Genomic DNA, 18,599 nt, shown 5'->3' with positions numbered 1-18,599 from the left:
GAAGGAAGGAAGGAAGGATGGAAGGAAGGAAGGGAGGGAGGGCGGAAGGAAGGAAGGAAGGGAGAAAAATAGGAAAGAAGGAAGGAAGGGAAAAAAGAAGGAAGGAAAGGAGGAAAGAAAGAAGGAAGGAAGGGAGAAAAGAGAAAGGGAAGAAGGAAGGAGAGAGCAGGAGGAAAGAAGGAAGGAGAATTAGGTTATTTTGACCCGAGGACAGTACAAGGGTTAATTATCGTTATCGTCACATGACCAGCATTCTCCTTGCGTCTCGTCTCGTTTTCCTCAGGTGATAAAGGTTCGATGACGACGATATTTAGTCATAATTTTCGGTGATGAAAGCAACTTTCTCAGAGCATGAATGTGGATGAATTTCCTGTAGCATGTGAGCTGCTCACAGTCAACACCTACCTGTCCTCCAGGTGAGTTCGGAGCTTCTGACTGTCCGTCTGCTTCAGAATCAGTGTTGTTGGAGAGAAATACACGAGTCGGGGACTGTTACATAAACTTTTATGGTTTTTCTTAAATCACTTCTGAAAAAGTTACAAAAACAAAAGCCAGAGGGCCCAACACAGAGACCCCGCCCACTTCACATGTCAGACATGTGACATCGACCGCTGGAGTCCTCTGACATCAGACCGGCTGGTCCGTCTGCAGTCTAAGAACAAGGCACCCTGACCCCCCCACTCCAGTGATGAACGGGTGTTCCACCACAAAGATGAAGACGGGCTGAGCAGCTCTACATCCTGGAACCCCGGAGTCTCGATGGAACCCTGGAACGCCATCCTGGTGAGGTCCATTAGAGCTGGTCTGGGCTGAGCTGAGCTGGTGGAGCGAGCTGAACCCAGTCCAGGTCAGGTCAGAGCAGCGTCTCACGGCTCCACTCACCCCGCTTTAAAAACTTCCCCCTGATTCTGTCTCTCTCCTCGGGGTTCTGAGAGAACAAAGAGAAAAGGTTGAGGTTCAGAGGAACGGAGGAGGATCCTGAGAAGATCCTGGAACTGGACCTGCAACACCGACACCTGGACTGGTCTGGTAACACTGATCAGATCAAATCAAACTTTATTTATAAAGCACCTTTCATACAAAAAATGCAACACAAAGTGCTTTTCATAAAACAAATAAACATAAAACGTATTAATACCCTGCCCCCCTCCCCCCTCCCCGCACACACACACACAGACACAAGCACACTACAATTCACCTAGGTTATACACACAGACACACACGCAGACACATGGTGTAGACATGGCTAGGCACAGAGGATCCAGGTGAGGAAACGGTAACAGGGAGCCGTCCACGCCAGGAGGTCTCATAGCCCGCAGCTACAAGGGGGGGGGGGGGCCACAGAGACCATCCCGGCCCGGACGGATAGAGGAGTCCACACCACAGCGGTGAAGCCGTGGTGCAGAGCTCCACAACCATCCGGGCCAGAACCACCCCCAGGACGACCCCCTGCAGGCCAGAGTCACTCCCAGCATGGAGGCTCCCCATGAGGAAACACTGGAGATAAAAGCTGCAAGAAAACAGGATAAAATACACTAAAAGAGTTTAAAAAGTATAACATAACGTAAAATCCTAAAAGTATGTCTAGAAAGCAAGACATTAAAAACTAAAGGAATAAGACAGTAAAATGTATAAAATAGACCATAAATAACGACTAAAACATTTAGATAAAACATTGAGATAAGACAATGAAAATAAAATGTGATAAAACAGGATAAACTAAAGATTAATATAAAACAGAGCAGTAAGATCCAATAAAAATCAGGGTGAGCATAAGAAATTTAAAAGAGTTAAATGAGTCAGTTAAAAGCCTGATTAAAGAGATGGGTCTTGAGCCTCTTTTTAAAAACATCAACAGTCTCTGCGGCCCTGAGGTTCTCCGGGAGGCTGTTCCACAATCGGGGACAATAAAAACTGAACGCCGCCTCCCCGTGTGTCCTGGTTCTGAGGCCTCAAAGGACCTCAGGGTCCGCGAGGGTCGATAGGGTAACATAGCACCGGATAGCACCGATCAGAGATCTATGGTCAGAACTATACCTAGGAAGAACCATCCTCATTCTCAGACCTCATTTACTGACCTCAAGAACAGGCCTCATGAATGGACGTCAAACTGACAACCTGAACTGACCCCTGACTGAACTCGTTAACTGACCTCACAAATAGACATCATTTACTGACCTCTTTAACTGACCTCAGGAACAGACCTCATTAGCGAAACTTGCTAACTGAACTCACAAATAGCCCTCATTAACTGACCTCATAACTGTTAACTGACCTCATGAACGGACCTCGTTAACTGACCACGTTAACTGACATCACCAACTCCTGACTCTTCTATAAAGCCTTCATAAACAGACTTCATGAATGGATCCCAGCTAAGTCTGACATGTCTACATTTCAAGCAGCAGCTTCTGGATTGCGGTGAGGAGTAATGAGACAGACAGAGTGACGGGTCGGGGCTGCTCACCAGTGGCCCTTGGCTGCAGTGCTCCGTCTCTGCTGTGAAATGCTGTAGATCTCCTGAAGCTGCTTCTTCTGGTCATCGCTGAGCGGAGTCGTCAAACACTGGTACCATGCAGCATCAGAGTTCTGGATCCCTAAAACAAACAGGTTTACTCAGAGGTGATGGTATGGAAGCATCTTGTTCCACATGAACCTGTTTATTAACCCTGAACAAATCAAGCAGGAACATATTTGCTACTAACCTGGTTCTTGAGGATTTCCTATCACCTGTTACAAACTGAAAAAGGTTGTAGGTCTCTACTCCTTTTACCACCTTCTAAAGAAGTCACTATTTACATGTTCATCAAGACAAAGCTGATGGGACCTGGAAAGGTTATGTTTGCTGCATATTAGAGCTCTGCGTGGGACTGTTTTCTTCATCCCGCTGAATTTCTGACCATTACCGCCCGCTCCCGCAGTGTTTATATCCACTCCCACCCGCACCCGCAAACTTTTGTTTCTTCTCCCGTCCCGCAAGAGAAATGTCCCAGATAAATCTATCTTATTTAATGTTAAAGGAGCTTGAGGCAGGATTGAGGCAGGATTTATGAAAAAAATGCGTATACGTTTTAAGTTTTCTAGTAATAATGTCAGATGAAGCGTTCCAAACCCAAAAGAATGATTCCTCTAGTGTATCTCTCCGTTGCCTTGAACAGGCTGTGTGCTGCGAAATGTGCTGCAATTCGGGCCGGAATTTCCCGCGCTGGGCTGCGGATGTGACGTTACATGACGCTGCATGTGCGTTCTCCCCGTTCTCCCTTGCCGGCTTCACTGTTGGCTGCAGTACCCCCGACGGCCGTCGTGGTGAAGGGTGGTGCTAGAGAGTCTCATTTCTTAAAAGGAGCCTCATGCTCCTTTAACATGATCATTGTGGAGCTTGATGGATAATTGACAGTTCATAGGTCACCTGACCCAAAGTTAGATGCAAATCCATCATTGTCATCGCACAAGCTACTGTATTTCGCCTTTCGCACATCAATTATGTGATTGGGGTTATAGCAACGAGAGTAGCTGTGAGTGGCTCAAATAATACTAATAAATAACATAAAATAGACAACGTTAACGAATGAAACTAATTAATTTAACAAATGAATCACTTGTCCATTACATTGCTGTGAAGGAAGAGAATGTTGCTGACTGACTGAGGTTCCAATCCCTCGTCTCTCTTCCCATAATAATAATGATAATGATAATAATAATAATAATAATAATAATAATAATAATAATAATAATTAAAGCTGCAAGCAGCGATGAACGGGCCCTCGCACTCACGTTCACCGCCCCCCATAAGCATATCAGAAATGACACACCCATGACTTCCTATATCAAACCATTCAAAAGTTATAGCAGAAAAAAGGGACAACCAATCAGAAGAAGGGGCGGGGCTAATTCAGGCCAATGAAGCTCAAGGACTCAATACAGAGTCAGATGACACCACCCACTACTCTCTATGTCAAAACATTCAAAAGTTATAGCGGGAAATAGGGACAACCAATCAGAAGAAGGGGCGGGGCTAATTTTCACCAACTATGGTAAAGGACTCAATACCGAGTCCCATGACACCCACGACTCTTTATGTCAAACCATTCAAAAGTTATGGCAGAGAATAGTATTCTAGGGGGCGCTGTTGAGCCGTTAGGCCACGCCCATTAATGCAAACCATGAAATATCAAATGTATCGCCAAGCCTGGCTTGCATGCAAAATTTGGTGACTATCAAATATGGACCAATCAGATGAAGGGGGGGCGCGCCTTTTGGCGTCTAGCGTCGCCACGGTAACACTTTTGAAAGAGAAAAGTAATGCGTGTAGTCGCAGGATGGAGACGCACATTTTGATGTATAACATACCTGGGTGCACATTACGGTTCGGGCCGTATTAATTGCCGAAGGAATGGCATAAATTGCGCCAAAATTACACAATTAAATCAAAATGGCCGACTTCCTGTTCGGTTTCGGCCATGGCTCCAAGAGACTTTTCTTTAAGTTGTGCCATGATACAGATGTGTAGCGATTTTCGTGCATGTACGTCAAACCGTATTGTGGGGCTTGAGGCACAAAGTTTTCCGGGGGGCGCTGTTGAGCCGTTAGGCCACGCCCATTAATGCAAACCATGAAATATCAAATTTATTGCCAGGCCTGGCTTGCATGCCAAATTTGGTGCCTTTTGGGGAACTATCAAATATGGACCAATCAGATGAAGGGGGGGGGGTGCGCTTGTTGGCGTCTAGCGTCGGCACGGTAACACTTTTGAAAGAGAAAAGTAATGCGTGTAGTCGCAAGATAGAGACGCACATTTTGATGTATAACACACCTGGGTGCACGTTACGGTTCGGGCCGTATTAATTCTCGAAGGAATGGCTCATATTGCTCCAAAATTACGCGATTAATTCAGAATGTTCAAAATGGCCGACTTCCTGTTCGGTTTCGGCCATGGCGCTAAGAGACTTTTCTTTTAGTTGCAACATGATACAGGTCTGTACCGATTTTCGTTCATGTACGTCAAACCGTATTATGGGGCTTGAGGCGCAAAGTTTTTTCTGTCTGAACCAACCAGATGAAGGGTGGGCGCGCTTTTTGGCATCTAGCGTCGCCACGGTAACGCTTTTGAAAGAGAAAAGTAATGCGTGTTGTCGCAGGATGGAGACGCACATTTTGATGTATAACACACTTGGGGGCACGTTACGGTTCGGGCCTTATTAACTGCCGAAGGAATGGCATAAATTGCGCCAAAGTGACACGATTAATTAAAAATGGCTGACTTCCTGTTCGGTTTCGGCCATGTCGCCAAGAGACTTTTCTTTAGGTTGTGTACTGATACAGGTGTGTAGCGATTTTCGTGCATGTACGTCAAACTGTATTGTGGGGCTTGAGGCACAAAGTTTTCCGGGGGGCGCTGTTGAGCCATTTTGCCACGCCCATTAATGTAAACCATTAAATATCAAATTTTTCGCCAGGCCTGACTTGCATGCAAAATTTGGTGACTTTTTGGGCACGTTTAGGGGGGCAAAAAGGCCCTCCTTTCGTCAGAAGAAAGAAACAAAGAAAGAAAAAAGAAAAATTCCTACAGATACAATAGGGCCTTCGCACTGAAGGTGCTCGGGCCCTAATAATAATAATAATAATAATAATAATAATAATAATAATAATAATAATAATAATAATAATAATAATAATTAAAAAAAAAAAGTATTTGTAAAGCATAAAATAATCTCAAAGTCCTACAGAAACCAGCAAACAAAATAAACAATAAGGAATAAAATCAAGCTCCACAGACACTAAACGCAGTTTCTCCAAATATCTGACTGGCCTTGCTTTGTCTTTGTTTTGAAAAGACCTTGTTTGAGGTTCTTTTCCATGTCATTGATTTCCATCTTGTCGCTAGACTACAACCTGATCCTGCAGTGTTTATTTTAGCCGCCTGCAGCAAAGTTCAAACCGCCCGCTCCCGCCAGGTTTGTGTTGGGTCCTGCGGGACCCAATCCCAACACAGCCCTCTAGTGCAGGGGTTCTTAACCTTTCTGACCTTGGGGCCCAATTTTTTCAGTACAGAGTGGCCCGGGGCCCATTAAATATTAAAATTGTATAGCAGGGGTATTCAACTAAAACTTTAAGAGGTCCATTTAGAGAAAATGTACTCAAGCGAAGGTCCAGAACATCATTATATATATATATATATATATATATATATATATATATATATATATATATATATATATATATATATATATATATATATATATATATATTATGTGTGTGTATATATTCAAGTAGCCTCATAGTTGTATCAACATCTGCATCTGACTGTTAGATTAAAAAAAGTACATTTCAAAAATATTTGCCACTTAACACGTGTAACTTGAATTACACATATTTTTTTCTCTTAAAAATAAAATTGATTTTATTTTATTTTTCAAATGCTATCTTATTTTATTTCTCTACCAGCAGTTTGTATTTCCCCTTTTCTTTTTTAATTGTCTCAACACATTTTTATACTAAATGAATATAAACACATCTTAACAATTGAACAGTTTTGCAGTTTCTCTTTCTTCCCCTCTTATAATCTTATGCCTCCACTTTCTGTTGTTCAGTGAGATAACTGAGCTTTCTCCTGTCAGGACTTTAAATCTGGGCTGGATGGTGTCAGGTTCTCATGTGAAGGTGCTGCTGGTGAACCTGGAACGATATTTAGTTTTAATTATGTTCATTGTGGAGAAAGCTGCCTCACAGCTGTATCTGGACTCAAACATGGGTGTTTTAAGATTTATTTTATTTAAGATATTAAATTAATCAGTTGTCAGGACTCAGCGTGTCGGGCTTCATCCGAGCCCGCAGCTCTCCGCGCTGCAGCCCAGTCACTTTCCGATGCTTTTGCAACAGTCCAGTCCAGCAGACACTTCAGCCCACGCATCTACCATCCTTCAGCAGTAACGACGGAACCCGCCGCCGCCCGAGCGGCAGCGGGCTCCGCGGCCGCGGGGACGCGTCGGCTCCCGCTCAGTCGGGCGGCTCCTCCGGCTCTCCGGCCCGCCTCTGCGGGGCAGCTCCCCCGGGAGTCTCGTCTCCTTCTCGGCAGCGAGCCCCACAGAGCCACCGCCGGGCAATCACTGGCAAATCACGCCCCCCTTCCCCCTTCTCATGGTGGCTTCAATTACGTCCGCCTTAAGCCTGAATTATGGTTCCGCGTAAATCGACGCAGACCCTACGCCGTAGGATCCCTGATCCTGGCGGATCTAAACCTACTCTGTGCAAAATAAAGGATTTTTTTCTGTAAAAACACACAATTTCTCTTACTATTACACGTACAGCTAGCTGAGTGTCTTTTCCTCATTTGGTCGGGAGTTGCTATGCAGTCCCGCGGCCCTCGCGGCCCACACTTACAAAACTGATTTTTTTTTTGCGGCCCACTAGATGGCGCTCGCGGCCCAACATTGGGCCGCGGCCCTATGGTTAAGAATCACTGCTCTAGTGCATATTGTCTGAAACACTGGTTTAGTTTTAATTGAAATATTGTGTGAATAAGTGTTTTTATAAAAGAGCTTCCATCAACTCAGGTTTTCCTTCTCACGGTGGAGTTTTCATGTAAAAACACACAATCCACGAGGTTCTGCTGTCTTGCACCCGTACAGCTCCAACAGGATGTGGTGGATGAACACGACAGGTTAGAGTCGGTTAAAGAGTCTGGTGAATCCACTCACTGAGCAGCGCCGACGTGAAGAACTCGTACTCGTCCTCTCCGTTGTCGTAGTCCAGCGGTGTGCTGTACTCCTCCAGGGGGGTTCCTTCAAAGCCATCTTCATCCCAGTAGTCGTCCTCCTCCTCGTCGTCATCGCCGCCCCCCTGGCTGGCCACCATGGCCGACGTCTGTCTCTGGCTCTCCGTCACCTCGTCTTCATCGCTGGGAATCTCCTCTGACGAGAGACAGAAAGCACTACGGGTCATCCTAGGTCTCAGGTTCAAGCACCAGTAAGGTCTCGGGCTCGAGTAAAGCTTTAACCACCAGTAACGTTCAATCAAGTTCAAGAGACCAAACTGCTGGGAGTTGTCATAGATGACAAACTTTCATGGAAAACACATACTGTATAAATAAAATGCTTAGTAAAATGGGAAGTGGCATCTCTGTCGTTAGAAGATGCAGGACATATTTGTCACTAAAATCAACTAAATCAATGAAATAAGCTTTAATTTTGTAGACTCTTGACTACGGCCCAGTGGTCTGGTCAAACACAGCAGACATGATAAACAAACTTCAAAGAGAATAGAGCAGCTCGCTTGGTCCTGGGTTGTGATTTCAGAACAAATGTATTTAAAATGCAAAGAAAAATCTCAGCTGGTTAATGGTAAGAGAAAGATTACTTTATTAATATTTGTATATATATATATATATATACTAGGGGTGTAATGATACACTAATCTCATGATACGGTACGATACACGATATTGAGGTCACGATAACGATACGATATTATAGCAGTATTTTTTTAACAACCTTGAATGAGGAACATATGACTGGAAAAAATGGTCTTTTATTTGAAAGACACAAAATACAAAACAATGCTGTGCGTTTGCCCTAGTGTTACAGTTTGTAAAGCTTTATAACTGTTTAAGTTCTAAAGAGAAAGCCAGGCCAACCATTTTCCATAAACTGAACTAAAAGTAAATGTCAGGTTTGCATTATGCATCTTCAGTTTCATACAAGTACAAATATTTAGCCACAAACTGAATAGTTTCTCTCATGTATGACTTGACTTTTTTCTTTTCCAGAAATTTAACAAGTAAAATTAAATAAAAGTAAATAAATAAACTATGAAAAGTCCCAAACTCAAAATGCAACATGACTGTTATTTAGCTTGTGCCAGAGCTCAGAGCTTCACCTGCTCCAGCCTGAGACATGGACATATTCTTCTTCAGAAATATTAGCATATCCACATTTTTTTTGGAACCGATGTAGCAGGGATGGAGAGGTTTGCTTTGGCGCCCTCTTGGGTTAAAACAAAATCACTACATTGAAAAAAGAAATCAGCGTCTGCTTGTTTTGACTGTATAAATTTGTCCCAATATCGCAATACAGTTTGTCACCTCCACGACACGTATCGTGACGTCTTTGTATCGCGAAATTTCGTGGCACGATATATTGTTACACCCCTAATGTGTGTATATATATATATATATATATATATATATATATATATATATATATATATATATATATACACACACACACACACACACATAAACACATTATGTACGTGTATAGTAGATGACAGTATGTATGTAGGAGTGCTACCCTTAGTTCCATGTCAGACCCTGCATGGGTCGACTCATGTTCTTCATAATCATGATCTCCATGGGATGTACAGTAGTGAACGTCTGTCAGCTGTAGTAATCCAAAACCCCCATCCCCGTCTTTCCATTTCAATCAATTAACACTGACACACATTTATACTACAGCCCTACAGTAGATGTAGTATAAATGTAGTATAGCACATGGAGCATAAAAGTAGCAGGTATTGTCGTAGATGTAGTACAAATATAGTGTAGCATATGTAGAATAAATATAGTATAGTAGGTATAGTATAAAGGCAGCACGGTAAATAATATGAATGTAGTGTTGATGAATATCGTACTAGCTTTCACTAACGATTAGCCATTTTCCCTCTATGAATATTCCTTTCCCATTCCTTCTCCATGTCCTCCACTCACATCTTGTGCCCATCAGCCTCCTGCTACTTCTTAACCCCTCTTACCGTTCTGCTCCTCCTCCGGAGCCCCAGCGCGGGCCAGCAGATCCGGCTTGTCCACCAGACGGGAGGAGTACAGGTGTTTGAGCCCAAGGAAGAGGAGAAGGATGGAGGGGACGATCTGAGCTGCGACCCTCTCCATGGCTGCCGGGCGTCCGGGCAGCTCCATCAGCACGCTCAGGCCGATGATGCACATCTTCCGGTCGTGGAGTCTAAGGAGGGGAGGGGAGAATATTTATCCACATGGATGGGGGGCATTTAGAGGCATTTAAAACTGGACTGGCATGTTTCTGTTCAGACATGTTGATGGAGGCATCGGTATTGTGTGTCACTCCAAACTCCACGCACCTGGTTAACGCCTGGTTAACGTGATTATCATCTGCATAATACGCATTAGTGAATTACCAGGTGGTTCTTCGGACTGTAAACTACACATTTCAACGGCAAATTTCCTTCGTCATCAGAGGTGCAGATACGTGTCTGATAACAAATTTTAAAAGCCATTGTAAACAAAGACACTGCTACTACTACTGTGATTTAGCAGACGCTTTTATCCAAAGTGACTTATTTTTTCTTTTTTTTCCTTCTTTAAATAAGAAAGCTACGTCTAAGAAGTCACCATCTTGTCATAAGTGCGTGCATCTTACTAGATGCAGAACTGCTCCTTAAAGAGCTGAGTCTTTAGCTTGCTCTTAAAAGTAGGTCCAGACCTGCAGATCAGACAGAGTTTGTAGGTCGTTCCACCATCGGGGACCAATGGAGGAGAAGAGTCTAGTTACTGATTTCACGCCACGTTGTGACACTGAACTTGGTTGGATTAATACTTCCCCAGCTATTTGCAAGAACTGAGAGAACGCTGACTCACCCTAGGAAGAACTGGGAGAACGCTGACTCACCCTAGGAAGAACTCAAGAGAACGCTGACTCACCCTAGGAAGAACTGGGAGAACGCTGACTCACCCTAGGAAGAACTCAAGAGAACGCTGACTCATCCTAGGAAGAACTGGGAGAACGCTGACTCACCCTAAGAAGAACTGAGAGAACGCTGACTCACCCTAGGAAGAACTGGGAGAACGCTGACTCACCCTAGGAAGAACTGGGAGAACGCTGATTCACCCTAGGAAGAACTGGGAGAACGCTGACTCACCCTAGGAAGAACTCAAGAGAACGCTGACTCACCCTAAGAAGAACTGAGAGAACGCTGACTCACCCTAGGAAGAACTGGGAGAACGCTGACTCACCCTAAGAAGAACTGAGAGAACGCTGACTCACCCTAGGAAGAACTCAAGAGAACGCTGACTCACCCTAGGAAGAACTGGGAGAACGCTGACTCACCCTAGGAAGAACTCAAGAGAACGCTGACTCACCCTAGGAAGAACTGGGAGAACGCTGACTCACCCTAGGAAGAACTCAAGAGAACGCTGACTCACCCTAGGAAGAACTGGGAGAACGCTGACTCACCCTAGGAAGAACTCAAGAGAACGCTGACTCACCCTAGGAAGAACTGGGAGAACGCTGACTCACCCTAGGAAGAACTCAGAGAACGCTGACTCACCCTAGGAAGAACTGGGAGAACGCTGACTCACCCTAGGAAGAACTCAAGAGAACGCTGACTCACCCTAGGAAGAACTCAAGAGAACGCTGACTCACCCTAGGAAGAACTGGGAGAACGCTGACTCACCCTAGGAAGAACTGGGAGAACGCTGACTCACCCTAGGAAGAACTCAAGAGAACGCTGACTCACCCTAAGAAGAACTGAGAGAACGCTGACTCACCCTAGGAAGAACTGGGAGAACGCTGACTCACCCTAAGAAGAACTGAGAGAACGCTGACTCACCCTAGGAAGAACTCAAGAGAACGCTGACTCACCCTAGGAAGAACTCAAGAGAACGCTGACTCACCCTAGGAAGAACTGGGAGAACGCTGACTCACCCTAGGAAGAACTCAAGAGAACGCTGACTCACCCTAGGAAGAACTGGGAGAACGCTGACTCACCCTAGGAAGAACTCAAGAGAACGCTGACTCACCCTAGGAAGAACTGGGAGAACGCTGACTCACCCTAGGAAGAACTCAGAGAACGCTGACTCACCCTAGGAAGAACTGGGAGAACGCTGACTCACCCTAGGAAGAACTCAGAGAACGCTGACTCACCCTAGGAAGAACTCAAGAGAACGCTGACTCACCCTAGGAAGAACTCAAGAGAACGCTGACTCACCCTAGGAAGAACTGGGAGAACGCTGACTCACCCTAGGAAGAACTGGGAGAACGCTGACTCACCCTAGGAAGAACTGGGAGAACGCTGACTCACCCTAGGAAGAACTCAAGAGAACGCTGACTCACCCTAGGAAGAACTGGGAGAACGCTGACTCACCCTAGGAAGAACTCAGAGAACGCTGACTCACCCTAGGAAGAACTGGGAGAACGCTGACTCACCCTAGGAAGAACTCAAGAGAACGCTGACTCACCCTAGGAAGAACTGGGAGAACGCTGACTCACCCTAGGAAGAACTCAAGAGAACGCTGACTCACCCTAGGAAGAACTCAAGAGAACGCTGACTCACCCTAGGAAGAACTGGGAGAACGCTGACTCACCCTAGGAAGAACTGGGAGAACGCTGACTCACCCTAGGAAGAACTCAAGAGAACGCTGACTCACCCTAGGAAGAACTGGGAGAACGCTGACTCACCCTAGGAAGAACTCAGAGAACGCTGACTCACCCTAGGAAGAACTGGGAGAACGCTGACTCACCCTAGGAAGAACTCAAGAGAACGCTGACTCACCCTAGGAAGAACTCAAGAGAACGCTGACTCACCCTAGGAAGAACTGGGAGAACGCTGACTCACCCTAGGAAGAACTCAAGAGAACGCTGACTCACCCTAGGAAGAACTCAAGAGAACGCTGACTCACCCTAGGAAGAACTCAGAGAATGCTGACTCACCCTAGGAAGAACTGGGAGAACGCTGACTCACCCTAGGAAGAACTCAGAGAACGCTGACTCACCCTAGGAAGAACTGGGAGAACGCTGACTCACCCTAGGAAGAACTGGGAGAACGCTGACTCACCCTAGGAAGAACTGGGAGAACGCTGACTCACCCTAGGAAGAACTCGGAGAACGCTGACTCACCCTAGGAAGAACTGGGAGAACGCTGACTCACCCTAGGAAGAACTCGGAGAACGCTGACTCACCCTAGGAAGAACTGAGAGAACGCTGACTCACCCTAGGAAGAACTCGGTGTCGTTCATCCACTGGTTGATGAAGTGGGCTGTGATGGACTGTGGGCTGTGCGGCAGCTGCATGTTGTCCATGGTGTGGATGAGCAGATGGGGGTTGTAGTAAAGAGCAGCGATGGCCACTTGCAGACACATGGTCCTCAGCTCGCTGGACTTCACGCCCCGCATCAGACGCTCCAACACCGTCTCCACAAACAGAGGAATGCACTGCAGAAGAACACAGACGGGTGACTATCACAAACACAAGTTCAAGCGTGGCTACAACTATGAATTCAAACTTGAAACCACCCATGGATCCAAGTGTTGATCCTGACTAGGCCTGTGTTGAAAAAAAATCGATTTTCCGATTCTCATATTAATTCCTAAAAATCAATTCGTATGTTTAAAGATCGATTTTTTTTTCATCATTACATTACAATTTTTGGTATTTTTTTGTTTATGCCCAAAAAACGAATGTTTTGTTGGACACAAGAATAACTACTGCCATGTTTTTGCCTTTATATATGTTTAACGGTAAGAAAACATTAAAGTTTTCAGTTATAATTGCATAAATTGTCTATATTTCATCACTTTATATACGGTCTTGGGGTTACATTTGCATAAAATGCTAAAAACCAAATACTTGAAAAAAAATGAAAAACCGAAATAGGCCGAAAATGGAAAAAATTTAAACGGAATGTGGGAAAAAATAAAAGCGATTTCATACGTTTGCTGCCCTGGATCTGTTTGATAATTCTGACCCACGATGTTTCTGAAAGCAGTTCTATCAGCATTCTGGGAGCTGATTGGTCCTTACAGCATCATTAGCTGCAATACTTGCTGTTGAATCTCAATATAATACTAGTAGTAATATGTTGCAGAACTACAGTCATATCATTCATGCAACAGCTCAAAAAACAGTTAATAACACTAACCCAAATCAATATCGCAATATCTTGATAATCGATTCTGAATCTTAAGAATCGGAATCGATTCTTCATATTTGAATCGATCCCCAGCCAACTGAAATTAAAAACAGAATGCAACAAACAAGTCCCATTGTTTCTGAAGCGTCTCGCTGTTATCAAATTCAAAATAAGATAATACTTTTCATGAAATAGCAAAATACATTATTTATTTCACTTGCCCCCTGACTATCTCTAGTGCAGCTGCACTGCTAAAGTCAGAGTCTCACCTGGTCGATGCCTCTCCCTCTACACTGCAGGATGATGACTTCCAAGAGTTTAGCTGCGTGGCACTCTGCGTCCTCACCTGCATCCACCGTCAGCACCTGGAAATGGTCACAGGTAAGAAGCTGGCGGCATCATCACTGCTGCTCGCTGGGATATGTGTCCAACTATACACCGCTGCTGACCTTCTTACACATGTTGTAGATAACCTCCAGATGTTTGGGGTTGGACAGGAGCATGTCCGTATCCACAGTAACGTAGTTGTGAAGTAGAGGCATCATATCTGTAACACAAAAGCTCTTCAGTAGGAAGCTGAACCGTCATCGTGGCTGAAGGAAACAAAAATCACACATTTGCACAAGTCACACAGTGTTTAGAGATGACAAACTGATCCCCGCTGATCCTGTAAAGAGCCTCTGTAACCTGTGTAGAGAACGCCATCTCTATCAGGGCAGTCAGGGGCTGTTCAGGTACCAAACCCTGGACACCAGTGACTTAAAAGAGATGGTCAACAAGAAGAATAGAGGCTTATGGGAGGATCTCAGAAGTTACTCAGAGGTTACAGATGAAAGGACTCAGAACCAGGTCCAGACCGAGTCAGGACCAGAACTCCATCAGCACATCAGTGACCAGCAGACAGCACACCCACCGCCTTCCTCACCCTGCCTGGGGATTTCAACCACGCCAACCCCAAGATCGTGTTTCAACAACTTCACAGACACATCAACTTTCCAACACGAGGAAACAATATCCTGTACAATGTCTACACCTCACGCAAATGGCGCTTTTCCACCAGCACCTACTCAGCTCTACTCAACTTAGCTCGACTCAACTCGGCCTGGTTTCTTTTCCATAACAATTCAGCACCTGGAGCAGAAGTAGGAGGTTGGAGAAGCTGCTGTGACGTATTTGATTGTGTATCTAAACGAAGAAGACAACAACACTAAAGATGTAGAACCTGGAGGAGATGATAGATGTGCTGCTGGGTCTGTGGCTTGTGTTTGATATCAAGTTAAAAAATGAGAGTGAGAGAAGCTTCAAGCGGTGACGCTTTTTTTTGTTAGTGTGTCTCGGCGCTGCTGAAAAGTCATCTGGAGCCGTGAGCAGCTATGAAGAGACAGAGCTCGTCTAGATCCCTTTTTAATTCTCTCCTCAGCACCAGGTTTATGAACATCTGCACCTCAGAGTTGGATCATAAAACAGACTTTTGCTGCCGTTGCTGGTGAAATAAAATGAACAAGAATCCATCAGAGTCTCTTTCTCTGATTTCCTCCTCCTGACTCAGACGTCTGACTCCAACCCCCCGACCAATCGGTGGTCTGTAGTGTGATGATGTCAGATACAGCCGACTCAGCAGCTTAGAACCTCGGCAGAATAGTTACAGAAAAGTATCTACGGTACTCGGCACGTTAGACCCCTAGTGGGAAAGCACCAAACCGAGTCGAGTCGAGCTGAGTAGGTACTAGTTGAAAAGCGCCACAAGAGGCTTGTAGCACCCTATAATGTAATAATTTCCTTAAAATGTAATAACGCCTGAAAATGTAATAAAATTTGCACTTAACTCAATCGAAAATGTAATAAAACCCAATAATGTAATCATTTCACCAATAATGTAATAAAATATCCTGATGGATATAGTAATATTATTGAGCTTTATTTCGAATATGCAAATTAAAAAAAGAACAATACTAAAAAGTAAAAAAAAAAAATACCTTATTACATTATGGGGAATTTAATACATGGTACTCAAAGTCTGCAATTTAACCCAATAGTCATTCTGGTGTTTCAAATCCAGCGTATATAACATTCTTAGATACTTAAAACACAAAATGTAGAAGTCTGGACTGAAAATGAACATATATATTACATTATTTGTCAAGTATTACATTATCAGTTTTGGAAAGAAAAAAAAAAGACCCACCTGAAAATGTAATAAATTCCCAATAATGTAGTAAGGTATTACATTATCGGTAAAAATGTTATAACAATATCAGTCAGGATATTTTATTACATTATTGATGAAGTTATAACATTATTGGATTTTATTACATTTTCGATTGAGTTAAGTGCAAATTTTATTACATTTTCAGGAAATTATTAAATTATAGGGTGCTACAAGGCTCACCGAGGCTCAGTCTCAAGCCCTGGACTGAAAAGTACCGACCTGGGCAACAGAATGGACAGGAGATGCAACAACTATTTTTTGTGAGTTGAGTTGATCTGATATGCTTATGACAGCATGTTACTCAAGAAACAAAGCAGACGAGAGACCTGCAGAAACCATGGAACTGAGTAAGGTGCCATGTTTGTGGGTCAGTGTGGAAGTTACCTGTGAAGTAGTCGAAGCAGTCATGCTGGAAAACCTCGTAGAGCACGCCCAGCAGCTGCCACATCTGAGGTGAGATGGTCTGACAGGTGAGGCCGAACGCCAGCGACAGGATCTCCTCGTAAAACTCTGGAACAGACAGAAACGTTGGTCTGGACAAATGTACCGGCAGCAGGATGGGGTTTAATGAACATGGTGGGGCAAACTGTCCAGGTGGAGGATGAGCATGTGGCAAGGTAAGTTTATTTGTATAGCACAGTTCAACACAAGCTAATTCAGTTGGAGTTCAAGATGGCAGCACGCAGTAAACGCTGGTCAAGAGCAGAGACCATTTATTTAATAAATAGCTTGGAGGACCTGGAAATAATTAAAAGAACAGATGGCAGGAAATAGGGATGGGCGGTATGGACTAAAAAATGTATCACGATAATTTCTGGCATTTATCCCGATAACGATAAAAATGATGATAAAAAAAATACTCCACCTTTGTAACTATAAATCTATCACCACATTCAGTCTTTGGAGCCCCCAAAACACTGCTCTAAAAGATACTAAATACTACTAAACTACACCGATTAAATTGAATTAATAAAAACCAATTCAATGAGTTACACCTGTACTGCAAAACTGGAATGACTCAGATTTTATCCTTCTTTCTTTCCTTCTTTCTTTCAGGCTCATTTCTTTCTTTCTTTCTTTCTTTCTTTCTTTCTTTCTTTCTTTCTTTCTTTCTTTCTTTCTTTCTTTCTTTCTTCTTCTTTCTTTCTTTCTTTCTTTCTTTCTTTCTTTCTTTCTTCTTCTTTCTTTCTTTCTTTCTTTCTTTCTTTCTTTCTCATATCTTTCTTTCAGGCTCATTTCTTTCTTTCTTTCTTTCTTTCTTTCTTTCTTTCTTTCTTTCTTTCTTTCTTTCTTTCTTTCTTTCTTTCTCATATCTTTCTTTCAGGCTCATTTCTTTCTTTCTTTCTTTCTTTCTTTCTTTCTTTCTTTCTTTCTTTCTTTCTTTCTTTCTTTCTTTCTTCTCATATCTTTCTTTCTGGCTCATTTCTTTCTTTCTTTCTTTCTTTCTCATATCTTTCTTTCTGGCTCATTTCTTTCTTTCTTTCTTTCTTTCTTTCTTTCAGGCTCATTTCTTTCTTTCTTTCTTTCTGGCTCATTTCCTTCTTTCTTTCTGGCTCATTTCTTTCTTTCTTTCTTTCTTTCTTTCTTTCTTCTTTCTTTCTTTCTTTCTTTCTTTCTTTCTTTCTTTCTTTCTTTCTTTCTTTCTTTCTTTCTTTCTTTCTTTCTTTCTTTCTTTCTTTCTTTCTTTCTTTCTTTCTTTCTTTCTTTCTTTCTTTCTTTCTTTCTCATATCTTTCTTTCAGGCTCATTTCTTTCTTTCTTTCTTTCTTTCTTTCTTTCTTTCTTTCTTTCTTTCTCATATCTTTCTTTCAGGCTCATTTCTTTCTTTCTTTCTTTCTTTCTTTCTTTCTTTTCTTTCTTTCTCATATCTTTCTTTCTGGCTCATTTCTTTCTTTCTTTCTTTCTTTCTCATATCTTTCTTTCTGGCTCATTTCTTTCTTTCTTTCTTTCTTTCTTTCTTTCTTTCAGGCTCATTTCTTTCTTTCTTTCTTTCTGGCTCATTTCCTTCTTTCTTTCTGGCTCATTTCTTTCTTTCTTTCTTTCTTTCTCATATCTTTCTTTCTTTCTCATATCTTTCTTTCTTTCTCATATCTTTCTTTCTTTCAGGCTCGTTTCTTTCTTTCTTTCTTTCTTTCTGGCTCATTTCCTTCTTTCTTTCTGGCTCATTTCTTTCTTTCTTTCTTTCTTTCTTTCTTTCTTTCTTTCTTTCTTTCTTTCTCATATCTTTCTTTCTTTCTCATATCTTTCTTTCTTTCTCATATCTTTCTTTCTTTCTCATATCTTTCTTTCTTTCTCATATCTTTCTTTCTTTCTCATATCTTTCTTTCTTTCAGGCTCGTTTCTTTCTTTCTTTCTTTCTTTCTTTCTATATCTTTCTTTCTTTCTCATATCTTTCTTTCTTTCTCGTTCTTTCTTTCTTTCTTTCTCGTTTCTTTCTTTCTTTCAGGCTCGTTTCTTTCTTTCTTTCAGGCTCGTTTCTTTCTTTCTTTCAGGCTCGTTCTCTTTCTTTCTTTCTTT

General features: G+C 43.0%; 1 protein-coding gene across 2 annotated transcripts in view; it reads right to left on the bottom strand.

Moving 5' to 3' along the window:
• Nucleotides 1–487: 487 nt before the first annotated feature.
• Nucleotides 488–18,599, bottom strand: part of ipo8 (importin 8) — a 46,694-nt gene continuing 28,582 nt past the window's right edge. For both annotated transcript variants that reach the window (XM_061714642.1, XM_061714643.1), the window contains exons 18-25: nt 16,468–16,593; nt 14,324–14,421; nt 14,144–14,239; nt 12,956–13,176; nt 9,747–9,952; nt 7,698–7,910; nt 2,468–2,597; nt 488–928 (exon numbers count right to left, since the gene is read on the bottom strand). In XM_061714642.1, coding sequence (XP_061570626.1) covers nt 928; nt 2,468–2,597; nt 7,698–7,910; nt 9,747–9,952; nt 12,956–13,176; nt 14,144–14,239; nt 14,324–14,421; nt 16,468–16,593 — 1,091 coding nt within the window. In that variant the 3' untranslated portion in view covers nt 488–927. The remainder of the gene's footprint in view (nt 929–2,467; nt 2,598–7,697; nt 7,911–9,746; nt 9,953–12,955; nt 13,177–14,143; nt 14,240–14,323; nt 14,422–16,467; nt 16,594–18,599) is intronic.

Source organism: Cololabis saira, chromosome 23, assembly GCF_033807715.1.
Source record: "Cololabis saira isolate AMF1-May2022 chromosome 23, fColSai1.1, whole genome shotgun sequence".
In the NCBI taxonomy this organism is placed as follows: domain Eukaryota; kingdom Metazoa; phylum Chordata; class Actinopteri; order Beloniformes; family Belonidae; genus Cololabis; species Cololabis saira.
The sequence above is the reverse complement of the archived record's forward strand: the minus strand, read 5'-3'. Positions and strand labels throughout refer to the sequence as shown.